The sequence below is a fragment of the Pelophylax lessonae genome (genome assembly GCF_965119305.1).
Source record: "Pelophylax lessonae genome assembly, chromosome: 1".
Taxonomy (NCBI): Eukaryota; Metazoa; Chordata; class Amphibia; order Anura; family Ranidae; genus Pelophylax; species Pelophylax lessonae.
The window spans coordinates 320,412,126-320,439,768 of NC_138768.1; the positions used below are offsets into that span (position 1 = coordinate 320,412,126).

The 27,643-nt window shown below is 43.7% G+C and overlaps 2 protein-coding genes across 2 annotated transcripts in view; both read left to right on the forward strand.

Moving 5' to 3' along the window:
• LOC309545053 (protein KHNYN-like) overlaps window positions 1-19,506 on the forward strand; it is a 66,795-nt gene extending 47,289 nt beyond the window's left edge. The window contains exons 4-8 of the mRNA XM_082244174.1: window positions 2,677-2,807; window positions 16,184-16,280; window positions 18,266-18,373; window positions 18,476-18,583; window positions 19,129-19,506. Coding sequence (XP_082100300.1) covers window positions 2,677-2,807; window positions 16,184-16,280; window positions 18,266-18,373; window positions 18,476-18,583; window positions 19,129-19,423 — 739 coding nt within the window. The 3' untranslated portion in view covers window positions 19,424-19,506. The remainder of the gene's footprint in view (window positions 1-2,676; window positions 2,808-16,183; window positions 16,281-18,265; window positions 18,374-18,475; window positions 18,584-19,128) is intronic.
• A 3,499-nt stretch (window positions 19,507-23,005) lies between these two features.
• On the forward strand, window positions 23,006-27,270 carry LOC309545442 (uncharacterized protein; the record flags this gene model as incomplete). The annotated part of the gene is made up of 3 exons (XM_082244644.1): window positions 23,006-23,124; window positions 23,212-23,313; window positions 26,385-27,270. The coding sequence occupies exons 1-3, from the start codon at window positions 23,060-23,062 to the stop codon at window positions 27,268-27,270; spliced, it is 1,053 nt and encodes a 350-aa protein (XP_082100770.1). The 5' UTR covers window positions 23,006-23,059.
• Between the last annotated feature and the right edge of the window lie 373 nt (window positions 27,271-27,643).

Below are 27,643 nucleotides of genomic sequence, written 5' to 3' on the forward strand. Positions count from 1 at the left end.
GCCTCATCATTGGTATCAGTGGGAGGAATAGTGCCCCATTGTTGATATCAATGGGATGAATAGTGTCCCAATGTTAGTATTAGTGGGATGAATAGTGCCCCCATTATTGGTGTAAGTGGGAGGAATAGTGCCTCATCATTGGTATCAGGGTGAGGAATAGTGCCTCATTGTTGGTGTAATTGGGAGGAATAGTGCTCCATCCTTGATGTCAGTGGAAGGAATAGTGCCTCATCATTGGTCAGTGGAAGAATTAATGCCCCATGATTAGTGTCAGTGAGAGGAATAATACCCCATTTTTGATGTCAGAGGGAGGAATAATGTCTCAAGGGTCGGATAAAGGCAAGCAAAGGCCTGCAGTTTGGCGACCACTGATAATATTGAGCTGTCTTATGAGGTAGCCGAGAAAGACTCTATTAGAAGTGGTGGTGCCGTTGTTGTGCTTGTGCAACTGGAAAGAGAGGAAGAAGTTACAGGTCCTGTAATTGCCCCCTTATTCCCATACCATGTACTATGACTGCAGCACTGCATCTCCTGTAGTATGCCCGCAGCCCCGCATTCTCCTGTATCATTGCCATGCCCACAGCCCTGCATTCTCCTGTACCATGCCCGCAGCCCTGCATTCTCCTGTACCATGCCCGCAGCACTGCATTCTCCTGTACCATGCCCGCAGCCCTGCATTCTCCTGTACCATGCCCGCAGCCCTGCATTCTCCTGTACCATGCCGGCAGCCCTGCATTCTCCTGTACCATGCCGGCAGCCCTGCATTCTCCTGTACCATGCCCGCAGCCCTGCATTCTCCTGTACCATGCCCGCAGCCCTGCATTCTCCTGTACCATGCCCGCAACCCTGCATTCTCCTGTACCATGCCCGCAGCACTGCATTCTCCTGTACCATGCCCGCAGCCCTGCATCTCCTGTACCATGCCCACAGCCCTGCATTCTGCTGTACCATGCCCGCAGCACTGCATCTCCTGTAGTATGCCCGCAGCCCCGCATTCTCTTGTACTATGCCCGCAGCCCTGCATTCTCCTGTACCATGCCCGCAGCCCTGCATTCTCCTGTACCATGCCCGCAGCCCTGCATTCTCCTGTACCATGCCCGCAGCACTGCATTCTCCTGTACCATGCCCACAGCCCTGCATCTCCTGTACCATGCCCACAGCCTTGCATCTCCTGTACCATGCCCACAGCCCTGCATTCTCCTGCACCATGCCTGCAGCCCCTGTTTTGGGTTTCGTGGTGGTCCAGTTGGATCCAGTAGCTGCTGCATTTCCCACCCTAAGCTTATACTGCAGTCAATAATTTTTCCCATTTTTTTGTGGTAAAATTAGGGGCCTCGGCTTATACAGTACTCGAGTATATATGGTAATTATGGTAATTATTATTATATGGTAAGTATTTTCCTTATCTGAGAACTGACCGTAATTCTTTAGGGATCTATCATTGCCATTGTGACTGGTTCTTAAAGTAGAGGTAGTTGGAACTACCTACATTTTCCAAACGAGTCTGTAACGTTAGTGAAGTTGCTGTTTAATAAACACACACTCACCTGTCTCACGGTCCAGCGATGCAGCCGGTGGGAGTCTCGATTCTCTCTCTCTTCTCCCCGCGGCGCTGGCATCTCCAGTGTGGGCACCCAGCGGTTACTGCTTGCGGCTTCAAAGCCGGGTGCACACTGTGCATCCGCGAGTCGCTCTGCGCGTTTTGAGTGGACGGGCAATCTTCTGGGACTTGTGACGTGTCCCAGAAGATTGCAGGGAGGGAGGAGGAGAGGAGAACTTCCGCTCAAGCCGCCTAGGCAGCTTGAGCGGAAGTGTGAGCAGGTACCTGTCAAATCTAGGTACCCACCCCCCCCCCCCCCCCAAAAAAAAAATGACATGCCAAGTGTGGCATGTCAGGGGTTCAGGAGCACTTAAAGCGGAAGTTCCATTTTTGGGTGGAACCCTGCTTTAAGGGCACAACTGCCAGAAACTTGTTGTTAAGATTTTTTTTAAATTCCCCAGATTATTTCATAGGGTTTTGACTTGTAAGTTTGCTGTGAGAGGTAATGAGGGAAGGCTTGGCAGCAGGTGAATTCCCATAATGCTTGACATGCTGGCCACAGGTTACTGTCCCACCACCGTGCTAACAAACTGCAGTTCAAAAAGTGGTATTAAACCTAAAAGCAAACATTTGTTATATTGCAGCTTATCAATACTTAGATGTGATGGCTGCATTTGTTTTTTTCTTTTTTAGGATTCTTAAGGATAACTGCTTATCAGATGTTAGCTGGAGTTTGGCTTTAATGTGTTAGTGTATTTAAATCTGCTAGTCCACTCCCCTTCCCCAAGATTGACAAGATTGACAATGTTGCTATCCAAAGGTGCCCCTGTGCTCATTCATCCAGAGTGGGGGCACTTTAATACAGGCGGTAAGTTCCTGGCCAGATCCCCAGTTGAAAACAGAGGGAAAAAGCTTAAAAAACAAATGCAGCCATCACATCCAATGATTGGCAAGCTGCAATATATTTACATTTTTTGTTTTGTGTTTTAATATTGATTTATTATGTGTAAAGCCAATTTTAGTTATTAAGGGAAAGCTGAATCCGGCAGTTTTACAAGCCAGCAAGAGTGGTCTGTCCACGTATACAAGAAGATGTGTATTGCAAAGTTACCAGTGTCTCCTATTTTTTCCTGCAGACATGGCCTTCATCGTTTTTTCTCTTGCCGTGGCATTGCATTGGCTGTACAGTACTTTTGGGACAAAGGACATCGCAATATCACTGTCTTTGTCCCCCAGTGGAGGATGAAGAAGGACAGTAAAGTTAAAGGTATACTTTTGTCATTTAACAACTGTTCACCAGTAACACAGTTTTCAAACCTCAGGAATATTATGTTTTCACGTAGTTGACTAAACTGTGCATAAGTGTTTGGCCAGCTTCTGTTGGACGTGCATGCTGGAAAACCAGCAGCCAACTGGCTCCCAATCAGCACTCTCAGCCAATGGCCAAAGCACTGGCCGGAGTGTTTTTGGCAGGGGGTCTCCCCCTGTCAGAACACAACAGCTCAGTGGGGGAGCTTGCTGTACTAACATTGAATTGTTAGTACAGTGGCTGTCAGGTTTATTTTGTGTTCAACACATGGTGTGTACTAGGCTTTAGAAACCTGGTGGTCAACAAAAATACTTTAGTGTCTACGTGTTCAACTGCCCACTGATGTCTAGGGCCTTTACTCTGAAGACCCACTGGCCAGGAGTATTAATATAATCAAGTTCTAGAAATAATCGTTACCATCTACTAATATATATATACATAATCTCTCTTTTTACGTTTTTAACCACACTCTGGATTTACATTTATAAAGCAGTGAATATTACATTCACTGCAGGTGAATCGCTCCCTGTAATTTAGAAAACACCACTGCTTTATACCGTATTTTCCGTCGTATAAGACGACCCTCCTAATTTTCAAGTTAAAACATAGGTTTTGGGCTATACTCGCTGTATAAGACTACCCCCCTTCCAAAGCAAGGCAACACCATTGAAAAACATCAGATTTCTCATAGATCTCCAAGGTACCCCAAGTACTGTAATACATGTAATCTCTCATAATATCTCCAAGGTACCCTAAGTATAAGTATTACCAGTAGATGTAATCTCAAGATGCTGGCTGTGCGGGAATCCTGTACCGGTATACTGTATGTACTATAGCTTCGGCTACATACAGTATACCGCGCTGAACCAATCCCAGTGAGTGATGTATTCTATTATTGAATGCAAAGCCTGCTCGGATTGGCAGAGTCAGAGAGACGGGCTGATGTTACTCCGCCAATCCGAGCAGGCTTTGCATTCAATAATAGAATACATCGCTCTCCCTGATTGACTCAGCGCGGTATACTGTATGTAGCCGAAGCTACGGTATACCGGTACAGGATTTCCACACAGCCAGCGTCTTGAGAGATTACATTTACCAATAATACTTATACTTAGGTTACCTTGGAAATTGTATACTCGGTGTATAAGACGACCCCCCATTTTTGGGGGATTTTTTTAAGGTTCAAAAGTAGCCTTTTACGCCAGAAAATACAGTAAGTATTCTCCAAAGCTGTTTACAAAAACATTCATTTTGCTCATCCTTCTACCAATTTTCTTACCATTTATCTTCTTTTATTGTACTTGACCCTTGGATTTAGGAAAATAATGCTGGTGCAGATGTAAATAGTGTGCATGATCCAAAGGTCAGTTCTTGAGTTGTATGTTTATCATACCACGTCTCCCTGGACCAGAAATGTCATACCCTCATTAAACAGCGGGCTGAATCAGGGCAGTCCTATTGCATGGGCACCCCTGGGCAGTGCATGGGGGCCCCTGCAGTTTCCCCCCTGCAGTTTTTGGTGCTCGTGGATCAATTCACCTATTTTCTGAGAAAAAAAGCCCTGGAGACAATGATCATGGCACCAGCATAAGCAAGAATGTTGGCACGATTAAAGATAAGCTGCATGCTCAGTAAGTGAATAAATCAGCTGTTGAAAGCGGTTAAGGCGGCATTGAGGGTTTAAAGGAGTTTTTAAAGTCAGAAAGTTTTTATCTTAATGCATTCTAAGCATTAGGATAAAAATCCTTCTGTGTGCAGCAGCCTCCCCAGCACCCCCTAATAGTTACCTGCGCCCCATCTCTGTCCAGCGATGTCCACGAGTCCCTCGGCTGTCCGGGACTCTCCCTCCTGACTGGCTGAGGCACAGCTGCAGCGCCATTGGCTCCCACGGCTGCCAATCAAAGTCAGTCAGCCGATTAGGAGACGAGAGAGGGTGTGGGCCCGAACCACAGATCCGTGTCTGAATGGACACACAGAGCTGCAGCTCAGCTTGGGTGCCCCCATAGCAAGCTGCTTGCTGTGGGATCACTCCAAAGGAGGGAGGGGCCAGGAGCAACGAAGAGAGACCTGACAGGATCCAGGCTGCTCTGTGCAAAACCAACTGCACAGAGCAAGTAAGTATAAGACGTTTGTCTTTTTTTTTTTTTTTTTTTAAACGAGACTTTACAATCATTTTAACATAATTTTAATACTACATACTTGCAAAACAGTAACTTCTTTTACAAGTGGTATAGGAGTAACTGTAGGTTAAAGATGCACATATCCATTGAATTCAGACTTAGGAGAAATGGCTCTGCCTGTCCAACACAGATCTCAAATTTCCCCATTTAGTTTGATTTATTCAAAATATGCCATGTCAGTGAGCAAGTTACTACATGTTGAATATAACCTTTCTACAATGCTTTTTGCTGTCTCTATCGAACAATCATGCCTAGGCATGAAAATATTTTTTTGAATAGAAGCAGATGAGATCTACTGTATATCTAAGTCTTACAAGATTTTCAGGCTTTTCTCTGTCATTAAGGCACCACTGCCCTCTGTTGGCAATTAATTTGATACTAACCAAAACGTCTATCGCTGCAGCTGTACATAGTTAACGTGCTAAAATGTTTTTATCTGCTGTATACAGTTGACTCTTATGTCCTATCACATGCAGAGATGGGCTGAACAACCACCGGTTCGGTTCGCACCAGAGCTCTCAAACATCACAAACCCCATTGAAGTCTAAAGGACCCGGACTTTAAAAATCAAAAGTCCCCATTTTGAAGGCTTATATGCAAGTTATTGGCCATAAAAAGGGTATGAGGGCCCGGGTACTGCCCTGGGGGACATGTATCAATGCAAAAAAAACTTTACAAAAAGATTGTTGTTAAAGGAGCAATGATTTTAATGGTGCTTAAAGTGAAACAATAAAAATGAAAAATTCCTTTAAATATAGTGCCTGGGGGGTCCCTTTAGTCTGCCTGTAAAATGGCCCATCTGTACCGTGTAAAGAACCTGCTGCAGCAAAACTGACATTTATAAAGAAAAAAAAATTACATTTAAATTGGTTTTCCCTGCAAGCTTTCTTTTATTGGAAAAGCTGGAATTCAGACACTGGGGACGTGGATGGCAGTGAGTTATTTTTTTTGCGCTGCAGCAGCTGGGGCAGAGAAATTTGCCTGCTTTAGTCTACAGCTGATGGTGTGCTACTGGCAGACATGTTGCAAGGACCTGGGACACCCTGTGTTGACATCATCCTTGTCAGTGGAGGCTGCTGAGAGGTCATGAGCTATATCGGGGGTAGACATGAAAGGTGAGGAGAATTGTGTGCCTTGTTTGTGGATTGCAGGTGGCGTTTCCAACAGGGTGTGTGGTGAGAGATGAAATGCCTTGTCAAGCATGTGGTACCCAAATGGCTGGTGTTTTTGCCATGCTTGATCTGCTTGCAGCACAGATTGAAAACTGCAGGGCTGGCGTCAGCATAAAGCAGCCAAGGAGGCCGCCTGAGGGTGCCAGGGGAGGGGGGGGGGGGTGCCAAAGCAGGGGTTCCCCACGAGGTTCTTATCCTAGCGCCAGCTGCCGTCCCTGCTTCCACCTGTACCTAGTTCACCGATACTGACAGGTGGCACAGCACACCCCTGGTCAGGCGCCGTTCACTTCACCAGCTCACCGTCCCTGCCCTGCTACTGCATTCCTCTTCCTCTGCCAGATGCAGCGAGGGCAGAGAGACACCTTAGGCTCGAAGACTCCGCCCCCTCTCTCCCTTCAGCCCTCTAGGCGAGGATCGCTGGATCCTGAAGAAAAAAATCACTCCTCCCACCTGGGCGGTGGCAGAGAGAGGGACAGGAATGCCTCCAGTTCTGCAGCACACACAGACCATCACTGCTGAACTGGAGGGCGTGTGAGATGAAGGGGAGCAGCCTGGAGTGGAGTACCGCCAGGGGGAGGGGCCAAGGCCAGCAGAGGGCCCAGGAGGAGAACGAGTGGCATTGGTGGTACAGCACAGATGGAAATCTCTCTATACCATCTCTGGAAGGTAGGGCAAGTCTTTGATTATTCCTTGTGGCATGCCCGCAGTCTCTGATTATTCATTGTGCACTGCCCGCAGTCTTTGATTGTTCCTTGTGCCCTACCTGCAGTCTTTGATTGTTGCTTGTGCCATGCCCACAGTCTCTGATTATTCCTTGTGCCATGCCCGCAGTCACTGACTATTCCTTGTGCCATGCCCGCAGTCACTGACTATTCCTTGTGCCATGCTCGCAGTCTCTGACTATTCCTTGCACCATGCTCGCAGTCTCGGACTATTCCTTGTGCCATGCTCTCAGTCACTGACTATTCCTTGTGCCTGCCCGCAGTCTCTGACCATTCCTTGTGCCATGCCCGCAGCCTCTGATCGTCTCTTGTGCCATGCCTGCAGTCTCTGACCATCCCTTGTGCCATGTATGCAGTCTCTGACTGTCTCTTGTGTCTTGTATGTAGTCTTTGACCATCTCTTGTGTCATGTATGCAGTCTCTGACCATCTCTTGTTCCATACCCGCAGTCTCTGGTCATCTATTGTTTTATGCCCGCAGTCTCTGACCATTTCTTGTGCCATGCCCGCAGTCTCTGACCATTTTTTGTGCCATACCTGCAGTCTCTGACAGTCTTTTGTCATGTATGCAGGCTCTGACAGTCTCTTGTGCTATGTATGCAGTCTCTGACAGTCTTATGTATCATGTATGCAGTCTTTGATCATCTCTTGTGCCATGTATGCAGTTTCTGACCATCTCTTGTGCCATGTATGCAGTCTCTGACCATCCCTTGTGCCATGTATGCAGTCTCTGATTGTCTCTTGTGCCATGCCAGCAGTCTCTGACCGTCTCTTGTGCCATGCCTGCAGTCTCTGACCATTCCTTGTGCCCTGCCAGCAGTCTCTGACCATCTCTTGTGCCATAAATGCAGCCTCTGACCATCTCTTGTACCATGAATGCAATCTCTGACCATCTCTTGTACCATGAATGCAATCTCTGACCATCCCTTGTGCCATGAATGCAGTCTCTGACCATCTCCTGTGCCATGAATGCAGTCTCTTGTGTCATGTCTGTATTCTCTGACCATCCCTTGTGCCATGTATGCAGTCTCTGACAATCTCTTGTGCCATGTATGCAGTCTCTGACAATCTCTTGTGCCATGTATGCAGTCTCTGACAATCTCTTGTGCCATGTATGTAGTCTCTGACCATCTCCTGGGCCATGTATGCAGTATCTGACCATCTCTTGTGCCATGTATGCAGTCTCTGACCATTTCTTGTGCCATGTATGCAGTCTCTGACCATCTCTTGTGCCATGTATACAGTCTCTGATCAACCCTTGTGCCATGTATGCAGTCTCTAATCATCCCTTGTGCCATGGCTGCAGTCTCTGTGGACTGTAATGTAAAGAGGAGCTCTATGGACTCTTGTGTAAGGAGGGGGCTGTGGTGACCAGGGACTCCCTTACATCAGAGTTTCCCTTTACACCAGAGTCTGCAGCTTCACCTCTTACATCAGAGTTCTCCTTTACATCAGGATCCAAAATGTTCCCTTTTATAACAGGGTCCACAGAGTTCCCACTTACACTGTAAAGGAAAACCCTGTGTTAGGTTATATTACTGACCTTCATATAAATGGGCAAATATGTTTTTTGCCTTTTTTTATATAAACACATTGCTAATCACACCACTTACATGTGCAATTAGCACAAAATATATAGCTTAAATATTGGTATTTGCACTGAAATCTGCCATTTTATGTACTTTTTTTAAAGTGTCCGTAAAAATGTGGCTCAGTTAGTAAATTTCATGATTTTTGCCAGTAAAAAAATGATGCTGTTTTTAAATTTTTGGGTGCCCTTTCAGTAATTTTCACTTCGGGAGGTTAACACTGCACCCCAGTAAAGTGCCCCCCTCCCCCCCGCTATGAATCCCGAACACCGCTTGCCCATCTTTTGCATCTGGGACCGGCATAGCGGGTGTCGCCGGGTTAAGGGGAGGGAGACAAGCGGACACATGTCCACTCTCTTCCCCATCTTGTTCCTGACTTGGAAGCAACATTGACAGTTTCCCCAGCCATTAAGGCTGGGAAAGAATGTAATGCAATGCAATGTACACTGCATTACATTCATGACTTAATGCATGATAACATTGATGATGTGACATCAGCAGGCAAATAAATTGTATGCCATATCAGGGTGGGGGTTTGCATTGTGGAAGGGAGAGGTAGCAGGAAGATGTTTTGTGGAGGGGGCACCAAAATGCAGCTTCGCCTAAGCAGACAAAAATCTTTGCACCAGCCCTGGCAAACTGCAACAGTGAGATTGGGTGCGCATGTGCTAAAAAAGGCCCACACAGCTGAGCTGTGGATAGTGGGCTGGGATATAACAGGGTGGCTGCTCTCTACTCTTCCATGATGGCTGCCTCTAGGGGACATCCTGCCTCATTGGGGTTGTTTCTCTCCCTCACTTTCCTCCTCTGCTCTATTCAAGTCGCATCAGTGACTTCATGATCATCATCATCAACCCCTCCATCCTCATCATCACTGGAGCCAACTTGGCAATACCGTGTGGCTGGAGGAACATGACTACCAATTTGTTTTTTAGCAGTGTTCTCCCCTCTTTGTGGGCTCATGTTACTCCCTTCCTCTACCTTAGAACCAACATCAGAATCCAATATTGTCTATGCATCCTGAAGAAGCAAGTGGCTGACTCTGTGTTCAGAAAATTAAGCTGACTCCTCAATGACTGATGCTGGGGCTATGGCAGGAGTAGCTGTGGACAAGGAGGCAGAATAAGCCACTCTAGAAGCTGCATTGGACTGCGCACTAGTGTCAGCTCAGGTCATAGAGGATGATAATGATTTAGTAAGCCAGTCCACCACCTCCTCTGCATGCTGTGGCTGGATAGCACAGGCAACATCACTAAACAGAGAAAAATGTGCCCTGCCTGAGGACGGACCACATCCACCTTTGCCTGTGGACACAGGCGCTGCTGTTTGCCCCCTCATAGTGGCATGGGAACATGTGGCATAGGAACATCTGCATCTTTAAAATAAGGGGGAAAACCATCGTTGCAGTCAGAAAAACTGGCTGAGAATTTAAAAAAAGGGGGCAGGCAGGGGGAAAAAAAGACAAAGAAAATAAACCGAAAAAAAGGGTTATGTAATGCTGAGTTAAACACTGCAGTACACTAACACACTACGCTGACACTACACTATACTCACACACTACACTTTACTCACACATTATACTGACGCACTATACTCGCACTATACTGACACACTGTACTCACACTACACTAACACTACACTAACACTCTACAGTCAGAGTCACAATAAGTGAACACACTAACTTGCTAGTAGCAAACTGAGCCTTTCTCTATCTATCTCCACTCCAACAACACACTGCAAAAGCTTCCTGTGGAAATCTTTTTATAGTGTTGGGTGGGACTATGAGAACTATGTCATGATTGGACAAAGTCATCATCATGTTGTCCAATCAGGGCTCTGACAGTGCTCTGTGCCTTAATTGGGACATCCTTGCACCTGACCAGCTGTCAGGTTGCCCAATTCTAATCACATGTTACTTTTGTCATCACTTAACCAGTTGCCTACCTTTGGCATCTTACACATGTCCATAAAACCCCCTACTCTGTACACAAAGCATCCCCTGTATGTTTAGGAGACTGCCTGCAGTTTCTTATCTCCCCTGCTCCCTCTCATGCACAACCTTGTGAGACCTGGTGTCTGTAAAGATGAGCTTCCAACACTTTACTGGGAGCCAGTCAGTAGCCTTCCTCATTGAATGATCACTCTGAGAGCCAATCACAGTGAGCATTCATTATAACATTTGTAAACCAAAACAAAAGTAATACACTAAGCTGTCTTATCTCCTCATTTCCCTCAGACAGATCTATGAGTGAGAGAGATGCAGCTAACACAGATGAATGTTTATTGTGTGCACAGGGAGTTAGTTAACCTTTAACTAACCAGGACATGCTCTTATTTTACTACTATTAATTTCAACCTGCAAAAGCACTATTTAGCAGTTTCATCTCCTGTTCCGTGTTTCGGTTTTAAATTATTTGTTGGGGAAAAAAATATTATTAAGCACATATATACAGTATATACTCGAGTATAAGCCGACTTTTTGAGCATGTTTTTTTATGCTGAAAAAGCCCCCCTTTGGCTTATACTCAAGTCACAATCTCACTTACCTTTTCCCCAGACAGTACGCATGCGCTGCCGCCGCTCGAGAAAGCCTGTATGCATTCGGCTATTTCCAGGCAGACGGTGCATTTTAAATGTAAGGCGGAAAGGTAAGTGAGACTCCTCCACAGCCCCTGCATCTCCTCAGGAAATGCATTGCTGCGGGTATGGTACAGAACATTCTCCTGTACCATCTGTGCCATGCCTGTGTACCATCTCTTGTGCCATGCCTGTGTACCATCTCTTGTGCCATGCCTGTGTACCATCTCCTGAGCACCGTCTCCTGTGCCATGCCTGTGTACCATCTCCTGTGCCATGCCTTTACCATCTTCTATGCCATGACTGAACCATCTCCTTTACCATGCCTGTACCATCTCCTGTACCATGCCCACAGCCCTGCATCTCTTGCACCATGCCCGCTGCCCCTGCACCATGCCCACAGCCCCTGTTTTGGGTCTCGTGGTGGTCCAGTAGATGCTGCATTTCCCACCCTAGGCTTATACTCGAGTCAATATGTTTTCACAGTTTTTTTGTTTTGTAAAATTAGGCGCCTCAGCTTATACTCGAGTATATAAGGTACATTGTTATCTTTAAGGATTTACTGTTTAAAAATATTTGGTTTAGGGTATATCTGTTTTATTTTTTAAATCAGTAAGAACTTTAAATTACTGATGCATTATGAGAAAAATTAAATACACTATATTACCAAAAGTATTGGGACACCTCCCTTTACATGCACATGAGCTTTGATGGCATCCCAGTTTTAGTCCGTAGGGTTCAATATTGAGTTGGCCCACCCTTTGCAGCTGTAACAGCTTCAACTTTTCTGGGAAGGCTGTCCACAAGGTTTAGGAGTGTGCCTATGGGAATGTTTGACCATTCTTCCAGGAGCACATTTGTGAGGTTAAGCACAGATGTTGGCGAGAAGGCCTGGCTCGCATTCTGCGCACAAATCCCAAAGGTGTTTTATCGAGTTGCAGTCAGGACTCTGTTGAGGCTAGTCAAGTTGATGGCAACAAGGGCCTCTTCCCGACAACCCTGGGCTGGGGTTGTCGGGGTCTGCAGGTGGGGGGGCTTATCAGAATTTGGAAGATCTGCCCACTGATATCACTGCTCATTAATGCCGCCTATCATTGCTCATCAATGCCACCATTTAGTGCTCATCAATGCTGCCTATCAGTCCCGCCTATTAGTGCTCATCAATGCGGCCTATCAGTGCTCATCAATGCCGCCGATCCTTGCCACCTAACACTGCTCAGCAGGCATTTGCCTGATCCACCGAGAGGCAGTTGGATATTTCCTGGATCAACTTTACCTATAAATATTAGTACCCATTTATATTATGTACACCCAGGAAATAATCCAAGCAATCTAGTGATCTAGCCAGAACCACCTCTGGAGAGAGTCTATTCCATATTTTCACAGCTCATGTGGTGAAGAAAACTTTCCGTATTTGGAGACAAAATCCCTTTTCCTCTAGACGTAAAGAGTGCCCCCTTGTCCTCTGTTTTGACGATAAAGTAAACTCAACACCAAGTTCACTATATGGACCCCTTATGTATTTATACATGTTGATCATATCCCCCCTTAATCTCATCTTCTCAAGATAGAATAAATTCAGTTCCTCTAATCTTTTCTCATAGCTGAGCTCCTCCATGTCTCTTATCAGTTTGGTTGCCCTTCTCTGCACTTTCTCCAGTTCCCCGATATCCTTTTTAAGAACTGGTGCCCAAAACTGAACTGCATATTCCAGATGAGGTCTTACTAATGATTTGTACAGGGGCAACATGATATCTCTCTCTCTGGAGTCCATGCCTCTGTTTAATACAAGAAAGGACTTTGCTTGCTTTGGAAACCACAGCTTAGCATTGCATGCTATTATTAAGCTTATGATCTACCAGAACACCCAGATCCTTCTCCGCTATGGATTCCCCCAGTTCTACTCCACCCAGTATGTATGATGCATGCATATTCTTAGCCCCCAAGTGCATAACTTTACATTTATCAACATTAAACCTCATTTGCCACATAGTTGCCCAATGAAACCGTGCATTGAGGTCAGCTTGTAAGTTGGAGACATTCTGTAAAGAAGTTATTTCACTGCAAAGCTTGGTCTCATATATACTTCCTTAGTAATTGAATTACCCTACCTCGTCTACTCTATTTCTCCAATGCTGTTGAATTTTGTTTTTCTTCATTTTGCTAAACCGGTGTACAGTATGTACTTCTCTTTAAACTTTTTATGAGCCTTCTTGTACAACACAGCATAGGATGAAGTTGCTGAATAAATACACTGGTGTTGATTTACTAAAGGAAAATAGAATGTGCACCCTGTAGGTGCAGTTGCTCCAGAGTTTAGTAAATGAGATAAAGCTTCACTTTGCAAAGAATACCCAATCACATGCCAGGCAAATAAAAAAAAAAAAAACTGCATTTTTGCTTGCACATAATTAGATGATGAATGTCAGCAGAGCTTTCCCTCATTAACTAAGCTCTGGAGCAACTGCACTTGTAAAGTCTGTTTACTTTAGTCAATCCACTTTATTGGGTGATTCCATCTTCCAACATCCACCCACTATTAACAACAAATTAAAAAAACGTTGTGCTAGAGTTAGGAAAGAGCAGCCAGCACTGAAAGTCAAATACAAAAACTCCCAATAGATACCATAATACAATAGTGCAGCGCTAAAAAATTATCAAACTATAGGATGTTTAATAAAAAACAGATAAATTATGTCCATATCAGAAAAAAAGAGGAAAGAAAAAATATTCAGTCCTTAGTCAAAGATCCCACATGATAGGGAGTGTAAAAGAAAGTAGCACTGGAAAGGGTTAGTCCGACTCTGTACCCATAGTGTAAACACAAACTGCTTTCCGGGCAAATTTGACCTCTAAATTATAGGTGGTCAAATTCAGCACAGGGAACAATTATGGTCTCCCCAAAACCATACACTCGATGTCACCAGTTAAACTCATCTGGCAAAATGGATATGTGAAGAGAAGCAGACAGACAATATTGGAAACAATGGTCATCCAAGCTTCCCAGTGTGGTGTAGGGTGTGGCCTGGATGGAGGAGGTCATTGCCTTTCAGAATCAGGGAGCCCATACATCAGCAACTTCTTCAGGGATATCATTCTCAGCCCTGTCCAGTTTGGAAACCTCCAGAATATTGATGACCCAAATGATGGGGGCACCGATATAGATGAGATCCTTATTCCAAACACAGACCATTGTTTCCAATATTGTCTGTCTGCTTCTCCCCACATATCCATTTTGCCGGACAAGTTTAAGTGGTGACATCGAGTGTATGGTGTTCGGGAGACCATTATTTTTCCCTGTGCTGCATTTGACCACCTATAATTTAGTGATCAAATTTGTCCGGTAATCAGTTTGTGTTTACACTACGGGTGTGGAGTTGGACTAACCTTTTCTAGTGCTACTTTCCTTTGCACTCTCTATCATATGGGATCTTGGACTAAGGACTGAATTTTTTTCTTTCCTCTTTTTCCTGATATGGACATTCATTTATCTGTTTTCTATTGATCATCTTATAGTTTTATAATTATTTAGCGCTGCACTATTGTATTATGGTATCCACCCATTATTAATCAATCAATATTGGATGGACTCAAATCACAACTACAGATATACTCCACCAAAATGTTTGCAGCCTGAATTTAAAATAAAAAAATAATGCTAATAGCATGAGGTGTGGGAAATACTTAGTACCTTTACTAAGCACAGAATTTATTCACGAAAATAAGTGTGTTGGTTTAAATGTATTAGCAAGGCATGCAAACACTATTTCTTAACCTCCCATGGCTTCTAATATCATGTCTATGCTGACAAGACCCAGATCTATCTCTCGACTCCTCAACTCAACCCATCAATCTCCTCACGTATCACAAATTTACAGAGCGACATATCAGTATGAATGTCACTCCACTTCTTCAAACTGAGCTTTTAATATTTCCTCCTCCACAATCCCCTTCCCATGACTTGACCATTGAGATAAAGGGCACGACCATTGGTGCCTCTACACATGCCAGGGTGCTGGGTGTGACCCTAGACTCTGACCTCTCCTTCAGCCCCCACATCCAATCACAAGGCTAAATCTTGCCACCTTAACCTCCACAACATTTCCAGAATTCCCCCTTCCTGACTAACGACACCACAAAATAACTTATTCACTCCTTGGCTATTTCCTGCCTCGACTACTGCAGCTGTCTCCTCACTGGCCTACCCTTACATAGGCCATTCCCCATTCAGTCTATTATGAATGCTGCTGCTAGACTAATACACCTTACTAACCGATCTATGACTGCTGCCCCTCTCTGCCAATCTCTTCACTGGCTTCACCTACCCCATTGTATAAAATTTAAAACACTAACCACAACATACAAAGCCATCCACAACATTGCCCCCAGCTACATCAGCAGATATTGCCCAAATCGTCCTCTCTGCTCCTCTAAAGACCTGCTTTCTAGCTCTCTCATTACCTCCTCCAATACTCCTCTCCAGGACTTCTCCAGAGCCTCTCCCATCCTCTGGAACTGTCTGCCCTGAGGCAAATGCAGATGAGCCGCTCAGGTGAGGATCTATAATCAGGTGCAGGTCAGATCAGTAGTCTCCAGCAATATCTTCAAACACAAAGTGATGACCGCACACTGATGTAAGTGAACATCTGAAGTTTATTTACCACTGTAGATCCGAAACTGGACAACTGTCTGCCCTAGTATGTCCGGTCAGCTCCTCCTACCCTGTCCGCCTTTAGGCGATCCTTGAAAACTAATTTATTCAGGGAAGCCCACCTCCCCTCCACCTAAGAACTGTATTTGAGTCACCTCCATCAGATCATCTTCTGCAGCTATTACCTTTTTGTACCACCTCTCTCTCCCTTTAGATTGTAAGCTCCATGTGCAGGGCTCTCTTATTCCTTCTGTATTGAGCTGTACTGTAATTGTACTGACCCCCTTCTACATTGTAAAGCACTGCCTAAACTGTTGGTGCTATATAAATCCTGTATAATAATAAAAACAATAATAATCAAAATAAATAATAAACAATTGTTCAGAGCAGGAAGTGGTAAGGTATACACAAATAGTTACATTTTTATTCCTTTTTTTATTATAGAGCAACAATTCTTGACAGAGCTAAATGATCTAGGTCTTCTATCTTTCACCCCCTCGAGGACTGTGGAAGGCAAAAGAATAACATCTTACGATGACAGGTAACAGCATCGTCACATAAACATGCCAATCTCATAAATAAATTCTGTTTGCTATTTTACTCCAGGTGACTGAGATCTCTCAGTTCTCTTTCCCTGGAGTCAAATAGCAGAATCTGCTGTATAACGAAAATAATGGCTACTATTAAATAACTGAATTCAGTAGGTTTGGGAGACAAATACTCTGTGGGGCATTGATTAGGGCAAATAAAAAAAAATCCTGTCCTTTTGGTACACTGGGAATTTCCAAGCGACAGCTCATTGTTCTTGATCTCCAGTAAGAAGATGGATTTGTTATTCACAACAGCCAGTTTTAGTGGCTGTCATTTCCTACAACCAAGTATTTAATGCAGACCAAAAGTCTAAAGTGCAAAGAAAATATGACACTGTGAAGATAGTATACATAATCTGATTCCTGACACTTCCTGGTCACAAAAAGCCTAGCCAGTTTATCTAATCTATTAGGGGAAATTGTTGCAAAAACACCAGTCTCCCAAAGTGCTTGGGACACCAGTTTTGTTTTTATTTATCTTGAAGTGTCACTAAACCCACATCATAAAAACTATTGATAAATGGTGTATTACATGCTGTTAATACTCAGTCACTGGGATTCGTTTTTTGAAGAATACAGAAAACCAATCTTCCCCCTTCTGTCCATGTCCCCAATGCAGCTAGGGACTTTGCAGCTGTGGTGGCAACTCTGCACATGCCCAATTTTCAGTGAGTTTTTTTATGCTGAGCATTTCCTCCCTATCACATCTGAGCAGCCCGTGTGACTATAGAGTCACACATGTGGGTGTATACACAGTTGTAAATGACAGCTCACTCCCCCCTGCTCCTCCACGCCCACTAACCAGCTAAACACAATGGGGGCAGGATATTACATGTGTAGATTAATGGAGGCTTGACCTCCCTCTTATTCAAAAAAAAAAAAAAACAGGTTGGAGAGGGGCTTCACTCAGCCTGTGACTTGCAGAAATCCACCCACACCATGCTATCTTCACAAAATAATAAAGATTTCATTTCAAATATACTACATATCTGTATGTCAATTTAAAACTGTTTATTGATAATAATGAATTATTTTACTCTGTATTCCAAAGGCTGTTTTTTTTTTTATTTTGAACATGTGACCATTAGCAGAGGACTAGAAGCTCCTCCTGCTTATGTTTCCTTGCCGGCAGGCTGGGAAAGATCTCGATCAAGTGAGAGCAGTATATTGATTAAGAAAAAAGGTACTTAGATGGGTTTTTTTTTTATTAAAATAATTACAGTGCCATCATCCATATACAGAAATAGAAGGGGCAATGTAAATTAATCAGTTTGTGTTTAGTGTCACTTTAAACTATAACATTTATTTATACCATTTATATATTTACTTATTCTCTCGCATTACAATAAGGAAGCATTGTTTGTACCAATACATTTGCTATAATTCTATGAAGGGCCCAAACACTGTGTGGGTCACCACTTGTATCCCTTTAATGCTACTTATTAAGCCCCTCAAATCTTATGGAGGCTCACCAGGCCCAGCAGTGCATGCATCCAATTAGATGCAGATACTGTTCAGGTATTCCGACAGCCAGCAGCTCCATCTGTCAAAATAAAATAGCTGAACACAGCGTAGATGGAGGAATTTGTTAGATGTCTTTCGTTCAGCCTGCAGGTTGAGGAAGGTAGAGGTAAGTATAGCGTTAACATTTGTTCCCCAGTCAATTTCAACCTCCCCATCATGGGGACATGTTGGTTCATAGAAGTCTATGAAGTAACATGATCTATCACATTCAGAGAACCTGAGATGCAGGATGCACTAGTCAGAGTAGTACTGGAATGTAGACTCAGCAAAGCAGAAAAGCAAGGAACTGGTGGTGATTGTAACATACACAATACACTTATCTTCCCTGTTTTGTTGATTAACTGTTACTGGACTATTGAAATTGAGTCAAACTTATTTTCCAGTAACATTTTGTTTGTCTAATTTAACACAGGTTCATGCTGCAGCTGGCCGAGAAGACAGATGGTGCCATAGTCACAAATGATCAGTTACGGGACATAATTGCAGAATCTCAAGCTTGGCAAAATATAATAAAAGACAGGTGCTTAAATATTCAATCAATATCAAAAGTACTAATCTCTTTAATATGGTAAACCTTTTATAACGGTTATGCTTCTTTTGTTGTCTTTGGGGAATGTTACAGAGTGCTGCCGTTCACCTTTGTTGGTGACTTTTTTATGGTACCAGATGACCCCTTGGGGAGAAACGGGCCACCACTGGACCAGTTCCTGACCAAGAACTCGCTACCCAAGTAAGTCTCATTGAACAAAATTATTGATAACATTTCTCTTTTTTATATAATCTGCTTAAAGTGGTTCTAAAGGCTCAAGGTTTTTACCGTTATGCATTCTATGCATGAAGGTAGAAAATCTTCTTTGTGGAGCAGCCCCCCCTAATACTTACTTGAGCCCCACCACGATCCAGCAATGTGCACGAGAGCCTTGGCCTTCCGGAGACTCTCTATTCTCATTGGCTGAGACAGCAGCGGGAGCCAATCACAGCCAGTGAGCCAATGGGGGGGGGGCGTGGAGCCGAGCTGCGGCTGTGTGTGTGAATGAACATGCAAAGCAGCAGCTCGGGAACGGGCCTGCTTGGGAGCCCCCATAGCAAGTTGCTTTCTCTGGGGGCACTTGGCAGGAGGGGCTAGGAGAGCCAGAAGGGGACCTGCGAAGAGGAGGATCAGGGCTGCTCTGTGCAAAACCACTGCACATAGCAGGTAAGTATGACATATTTGTTTTTTTTTTAAATGCCTTTATTATAGCTTTGACACTTTAACACTGTCCTGTTTTAATTTAGAATCAAGACAAAAGGTCACTCGTTTGCTGGTAGAAAATCTCCTCTCGCTTCCCAAAGTCCACCAAGGCCATCAGCTCAGACAGAGGTCCTCAACCTCAGAGACAGAAAGCCAGGTGGGCATAAGGGCAAAGATAAGCCAGAGATACGCTCCCACAGAGAGACTGAGAGACTAAGGAATGAACTTCTAAGTATCTTTCCCCAACAAGATACCAAAGTGGACTTTGTCCTTCACAGGGAGCCATCTCTTAATGATCTCAACAAGCTCTCCGACCTCATGATTAACCTCAAGTTTTGATCTGTTTGAAGCTGCAAAAGAGAGAAACACATGTATTATCAGAGACTGCATAAACCACAGGCTGGTGTCTATGCATATTGTTTATTAAAATGTTGAACACAAACTCTATTTTAGAGTATTTAATATTTAAACGCAATTATTTACAGATTTGTTTTTTTTTTATATTTTTTAAAGATGTATGTATATGTTGCATTATTTGAATATGAGTTGTGTAAATGCTTTGTGTTGATAAAATGCAATCCCTTTTATTGCTATTTGGCTTTCCCACTGCTTTAATTGTAATATAGCATTTAAGAAATGACAGGCTAAAACTGATTTTTGTTTTTAATTGCAAGCAACGGTAAAACTTCTAGTCTGTATGAAGTCAACTTACAACATTCTGTGAGGGAAATGTGCATGAGGATCTTTACTGGTCATTGTTCATACAAACAGTCCAACAAGAAGACAACTGTATTTAAAGTAGGGTTCCACTTGCATTCTTGGACAGCAATTTGCTGTTTGAGTACAGCTGCGGAGGCTATATATGTTGAGCACTGCTAATTTATAATGTTTTAAAGGTTCTAGTTTACCACCATAAATCGTATGTTTGTTTTTAAATGCATGTATTTTGCTACTGGCTTATTGAATTCAGAATAAAAATATATTTTTACGTTGTCTGTTTTTATATCTGAACCTGGCAGTCTGTTTCAGGTCACATACCTGAAGAAACACACCTTCACATCAGATAAATCCATCAACTATGATGTGTTGGCACATGCAACATATTCCTTATGCCCATCTAAGGAAACCAAGCTCATTGTAAATGAATAGCCAAGGTATGATTTTTTTTTTGTCATACTTTGTTGCATCCTATTGCTTCTAGACATTGTCTATATCAGTGTTAATTTTGGCAGCAAATTTCAATTTAGTTTTAGTCTTAGTCTTAGGACTAAAATGGCATTTTAGTTTTAGTCCCATTTTAGTCTTCTGCAAGTGTTTTAGTTTTAGTCGTATTTAGTCGACTAAAACTCCAGTACATTTTAGTTGACTAAAATGTCCTACATTTTAGTCGACTAAAACTAATTTTAGTCATCTATAATCGAATGTGTGTAGTTCAATTGTAATGTGTAGTGCATTATTTAAGCATTTCTCTACAATTTCCAAAGTCATTATATACTACTGCTGGTCCTGGAGTGAAAAATCGAATATGTTATTATTTATGGTATTCAGCTTTGAGCACCAGTGTTAATTTTGGCAGCAAATTTCAATTTAGTTTTAGTCTTTTGACTAAAATGCCATTTTAGTTTTAGTCGTATTTTAGTCTTAAGACTAAAATGCCATTTTAGTTTTAGTCATATTTTAGTCATCTGAATTGTTTTAGTTTTAGTCATATTTTAGTCAAATAAAATTGTGTTCATTTAGTCGACGAAAACGTTTTAGTCGGTTTTAGTCGACGAAATTAACACTGGTCTATATACATGCAGTCCAGTGATGGCTGCATTGCATCTCTTAGAGTGGGTTTCATTATAGTGACAACAGTAGACCATGCCTGTGTAGTGAAAGTTCAATGATTTAGTGCTACACTATAGCCAACAATATATAGTGAAAGTCCAAGAAGAAGTCCACCAAGTAGACCATGTCTTTTGTGATGTGTGTTCAAATGGCCTTTTATCATGAGTCAATGCAGGGGCACAAGCAGAAGACAGGGACAGAGCGCTGTCACCCTATAACAGGTAATGCCTGAACGAGGACGTTTATGGCAGGGTCATCAGATATTATATTAATAGACCCATAAATTTAAACATTTAAAAATGACATTAACATGATAAAGATTATATGAGATTTACACATACCATAAATGGCAACTATCACAAAACATATCACAGCATTCCTTTTATTCTTGGAACATGTGTGAATATACACAATTAGCCAAGCAACCAGGGACATGAATGAAGAGATGCACTTGAACATGCAAACTGTAATGAAGATGGATAAGAGCCCTTAAAGATGCAAATTGAGATGTGCATAACTGGGAGGAATTGAGCATGCAATTTCCACTTCTGTACACAAATACAGTTCAATCATTAACCGCTTGCCGACCGCCGCACGACTATATACTGCGGCGGTCAGCCCCTCACAGGCAGAGTGACGTATCGGTACGTCACTACCCTGGGAGCCTGGGGAGCGAGCGCGCGCCCACGGACCCCCCCCGCGCGTGTGACCGGCGGACCCGATGTCCGCCGGCCACTCTGCGATCGGCGGGGGAGAGGGAGAAAGTCAGGCAGCTTGTGTAAACAAGCTGCCTGTCATTCTCCTCGGTGTAAAGACACTGATCACATGGATCTACTATGTAGATCCGTTGATCAGTGTCCTTACAGCTCAAGCCACAGCCAATCACAGTAGAAAGCACGCCCCTAGGGACACACACAGCCCCTCCCTCCCAAATAAAGTTAACCCCTTCACTACCAGTGTATTTTTACAGTAACAGTGCATATGTATAGCACTGATTACTGTAGAAATGTCACTGGTAACCCCAAAAGTGTCAAAAATGTCAGTCAAGGGTCCGATCTGTCCGCCCCAATGTCGCAGTACCGCAAAAAAAATCGCAGATCGCCGCCATTACGCGTTAAAAAAAAAAACAACAAAAATGACAATCTTTCCCTTTGTTAGTAAACGCGATAACTTTTGCGCAAACCAATGAAAATACGCTTTTTGCGATTTTTTTTTTTTTTTTTACCAAACATAGGTAGCATAAAACAAATTGGCCGAAAATGTTAAAAAATTTTGATTTTTACATTTTTTTTGGGGGGAATTACATATAAAAAAATGTGAAAAATATTGCTATTTTTGCAAAATTGATGCTCTTTTTTTGTTTATAGCGCATGATCAAAAAATCGCACAGGTGATCAAATACCACCAAAAGAAAGCTCTATTTGTGGGAAAAAAAGGACGCCAAATTCGTTTAGGTACAGCGTCGCACGACCGCGCAATTGTCCGTTAAAGTCACGCAGTGCCGAATCGCAAAATACCCCCTGGTCGTTTAGCAGCCAAATCCTCCGGGGCTTAAGTGGTTAAAAATCCACTAGAATGTACAGTAAGTGGTAATCTACTGATCAGTTCTATGACAAGTTGTGATGGAAACTTTATTAGGGGCTCTCCATTCTGTGATGAGTGATACTTCAGTTATGACCGCAGTCTAAGGCTGGGTTCACATGTGGGCGTTGGCGTTTTTCAGGCGTTTGTTTATCGTTTTTCCAGCCTTGTTTTGGCGTTTTTCAGGCGTTTTTTCAGGCGTTTTTGCAAGCGTTTACAAGCGTTTTACAGGCGTTTTTATAGGCGTTTTTTATAGGCGTTTTTGTGTAGTGACTTGGCCAATGAAAAGCATTGTGTTTTGTTTACAAAATTTGCAAAGGAACCTCCCAGGGACCTCCTCCCCTGCATTGGACCTCCCAGGGACCTCCTCTTCTTCATTTTGTTTTTTTCTTTTTTGTCTGTGTGAGTTCTCTGCTGCTTAAAATGGACGACAATGAAAGAGGATTTCTGTTTTGTGCATCACTTGCACTTCTGATGCTGGAGGAAGAGAAGGAAGAGAGTAATCGACAATACTGGGTCCATCCTGTGATTGCTAATCGGCGACAGCGTGGCCAGTTCTGGGCAATGTATGATGACCTTCGTGTGCACGAGGACAAATTTTTTCAATACACACGGATGTCAGTAAAAAGGTGGGTACATCTCCTAATATCCTCAATAAGCTTGTACTATGAATGATATATTATTTGCCCACTAACAATCAATATTATATTGTACAGTTTTGATGAGTTGCTGGAGTTACTCTCTGCACATCTTCAGCGACAAGACACTGATTTTCGTGACTGTATTCCACCTGTGGAAAGGCTGATCATTACACTGCGGTAAGCAACAACCCACGTCCCCATCCCCCATCTCTCAAACCCCATCTCCCTCACCCTACTCCACTTACAATCAGTGCCACGTATCAGTGCCACGAATAAGTGTCCACCAGTGCCACGTATCAGTGCCACGTATCATTGCCACGTATTAGTGCCACGAATAAGTGTCCACCAGTGCCACGTATCAGTGCCACGTATTAGTGCCACGAATAAGTGTCCACCAGTGCCACGTATAAGTGCCACGAATAAGTGTCCACCAGTGCCACGTATAAGTGCCACGTATCATTGCCACGTATTAGTGCCACGAATAAGTGTCCACCAGTGCCACGTATCATTGCCACGTATTAGTGCCACGAATAAGTGTCCACCAGTGCCACGTATCAGTGCCACGTATCATTGCCACGTATTAGTGCCACGAATAAGTGTCCACCAGTGCCACGTATAAGTGCCACGTATCATTGCCACGTATTAGTGCCACGAATAAGTGTCCACCAGTGCCACGTATCATTGCCACGTATTAGTGCCACGAATAAGTGTCCACCAGTGCCACGTATCAGTGCCACGTATCATTGCCACGTATTAGTGCCACGAATAAGTGTCCACCAGTGCCACGTATAAGTGCCACGAATAAGTGTCCACCAGTGCCACGTATAAGTGCCACGTATCATTGCCACGTATTAGTGCCACGAATAAGTGTCCACCAGTGCCACGTATCAGTGCCACGTATCATTGCCACGTATTAGTGCCACGAATAAGTGTCCACCAGTGCCACGTATCAGTGCCACGTATCATTGCCACGTATTAGTGCCACGAATAAGTGTCCACCAGTGCCACGTATAAGTGCCACGAATAAGTGTCCACCAGTGCCACGTATACGTGCCACGTATCATTGCCACGTATTAGTGCCACGAATAAGTGTCCACCAGTGCCACGTATAAGTGCCACGTATCATTGCCACGTATTAGTGCCACGAATAAGTGTCCACCAGTGCCACGTATCAGTGCCACGTATCATTGCCACGTATTAGTGCCACGAATAAGTGTCCACCAGTGCCACGTATAAGTGCCACGTATCATTGCCACGTATTAGTGCCACGAATAAGTGTCCACCAGTGCCACGTATAAGTGCCACGTATCATTGCCACGTATTAGTGCCACGAATAAGTGTCCACCAGTGCCACGTATAAGTGCCACGTATCATTGCCACGTATTAGTGCCACGAATAAGTGTCCACCAGTGCCACGTATCAGTGCCACGTATCATTGCCACGTATTAGTGCCACGAATAAGTGTCCACCAGTGCCACGTATAAGTGCCACGTATCATTGCCACCTATTAGTGCCACGAATAAGTGTCCACCAGTGCCACGTATAAGTGCCACGTATCATTGCCACGTATTAGTGCCACGAATAAGTGTCCACCAGTGCCACGTATCAGTGCCACGAATCAGTGCCACGAATAAGTGTCCACCAGTGCCACGAATCAGTGCCACGAATAAGTGTCCACCAGTGCCACGTACAAACACCTCCCTTTCCACCCACCATGTGCACCCGCAAGAGTGTCACTGGTTGGAATCCCAACCACGACACTACCTGCCTGGAGTTTGTATGTTCTCCCTGTGCCTGCGTGGGTTTACTCCCACACTCCAAAGACCTCCAACCTCCTCCCCCTTGTCCTCTACCCCAGGTATTGCTGATCCTGTGGCCCTGCAGCCTTTGCAGAACTAAAAGTCCCATTAACCATTGCAAGCTGCTGACAGTTACAAGCATGAGACTCCCAAATGCGCAGATATTATGTGATTTTTAGTCCCACAACAGATGGAGGGCCACAAGTTGAGCATCCATGCTCTACCCCTATGAATAAGCCATGCTATACCCCGTATGAATAAAATAGAGACACCAACACAACATTTGTACTTGTGGTACATTTTTTTTTAATTTTTTTAATCTGCTGAATTGCATAGAACTCTATGCTAAATAATAACAACTCTTGAACACAGGAGAGTGTCCTGAGCAAACATGAATGTTGCAACCGAAAACTGTATACCAAAAAAATTACAAATTATGAAATGTAGGGGAGCTTGGGCATAAATTGTCAAACATTGCTCCCTGTGTAAAGTATGGGGATGGAGCAGAAGAGGGGTTTGGGTAATGGGGAAAACCGGAGTAGGGAGGTGGTCGTGTTGGCGGTGGTGGTGGTGCGAATGAGGATGGTGCATGGTGGTAAGTACGTGGAGGACAGGTAATTTGGGAAGGTGCTGAGGTAATTTGGGAAGGTGCAGAGGTAATTTGGGAAGGTGCTGAAGATGGGCAGGGTGGGTCATCTGAGGGGATGAAGGAGGAAATGCAGTCCAGCATTGCCTTCCGCATTGCTATCTGCCTCGATTCAGGGACCTTGTCAACAAATGGCTCCAGACTTCTTAGAAACATAATTGTAGGGTTTTCCTGCCTTCTTTGTACAAATTGCGACATCATGCCCACTATTTGGTTAAATCTATCATTTCTTCGTTTTGGTGGCCTTGTGGTTGCTCGCCGTAGTGTCGCAGCAGGGGGGGGAAGCATTTCAGGGCTTCTTGATACCTCTGTCAAAGGTCTTTCTTCTACTTGGGGTTCTGTATTATCTGGAACTGGCATTTCAAGGGAGGGAGATGCTAATTCAGTTAATGACATGTCCGGTACTGCCATGTCCATAAATTGCATTTCTCGTTGTTCTTCAATTTGTATTTCTTGACTCTCCTCCACTTCGTTGTCGTCCTCTTCTTCAGGAGCTGTGTTGCTCCAGGAACTCTGGGTACTGTGGAAAAAAAAAACATGCTCTAGAATGTCTGCATGCATACTTTATATGTAACTTTCAAAGTAACATGACCTACTTATTCATTTGTAGTGAAGGCCACAGAAAGTCAAGGTCTTTTGCATGAATATATTGCGGCGGTTCCTCAGCTGCCTGCCCACTCCGGAACTCCCTTAACTGGCGCTTATAACGGGCATAAGCGTCCTTCAAGCTTTTCCATTTACGTTTAAGTTGAAAAACTGTTAAAAAAAGAAAATAATTATGTTTTTTTTTTTCTTTTCCACAGGTACTTAGCAACTGGTCAATCCCTGGCAAGTTTACACTTTGCATTTATGATTGGGAAATCTACAGCTAGCTACATTATACGGGACACTTGTGACAAAATCTGGGATGTCTTACATGATGTGGAGATGGCCCAACCTAAGGAGGACGAGTGGCTCTCTATTTCTAAAGTCTTTTGGGAAAGATGCAATTTCCCAAACTGTGTAGGAGCTATAGATGGCAAGCATATACGAGTAATTAAACCAGTTAACAGTGGTACAAAATATTTTAATTATAAAAAATATTTCTCTTTTGTTCTATTGGCGGTCGTGGATGCCAATTATTGCTTCCGCTACATTGATATTGGCTCTTACGGGAGTAGTTCGGACTCCAGCATCTTTGCGCATTCTACTTTTGGCCAGATGCTACGTAACAATAACCTAGACCTACCTGATAACAATCCACTACCGGGAACCAATGGTCCACCTGTCCCCTATGTGTTTGTTGGGGATGAAGCGTTTGCGCTTCATGAACACCTTCTAAGGCCATACTCAAGCCGAAACCTCAATGTGGAGAAGAGGGTGTTCAACTATAGGCTAACCAGAGCAAGGAGAGTGGTTGAGTGTGCTTTTGGCCTGCTATCAAACAAATGGCGATTTTTACACAGCGTCATAAATCTCAACATGGAAAACGCAATATGCGCAGCCAAGGCAGCGTGCATCTTACATAATTTTGTAAGGAAGCGGGATGGTGTGTGCTTCGAAGATGCTTTAATGCACACAATGCAGAGGGCACAATGGAGCGGGAGTCGTGGGAACACAACTGGTGCATATGTTCGAGATACCTTCAACAACTTCTTCATGAACACAGGACAGGTTCCATGGCAAATGGAAGCCATTGAAAATTGCTAATGACAATTGATAAGTGACAATCTCTGTATTGATGTGCATTAAATAAATTTAAAGGTATCATTTCAAATAAAGGTATTATTGCAATCTAACATTCTGTATTGGTGTGCATTCATGGTATGATACAAAGTGCTTATTTGTGGTGTCATGTGACCAGGGATTTTGTTTGTGCAATTAAACTACAAGGTAAGAAAAAAAAGTATAGCCAGAGCGAGAGCATTATTAAAAAAAAAACAACCCTCTACTCCATTCACACTACTCTGACTTTTCGGGCGACTTCTCAAGTCGCCCCAAGTAAAGGTGGCACTGATACGTGGCACTGGTGGACACTGATACGTGGCAATGATTTGTGGCACTGATACGTGGCACTGGTGGA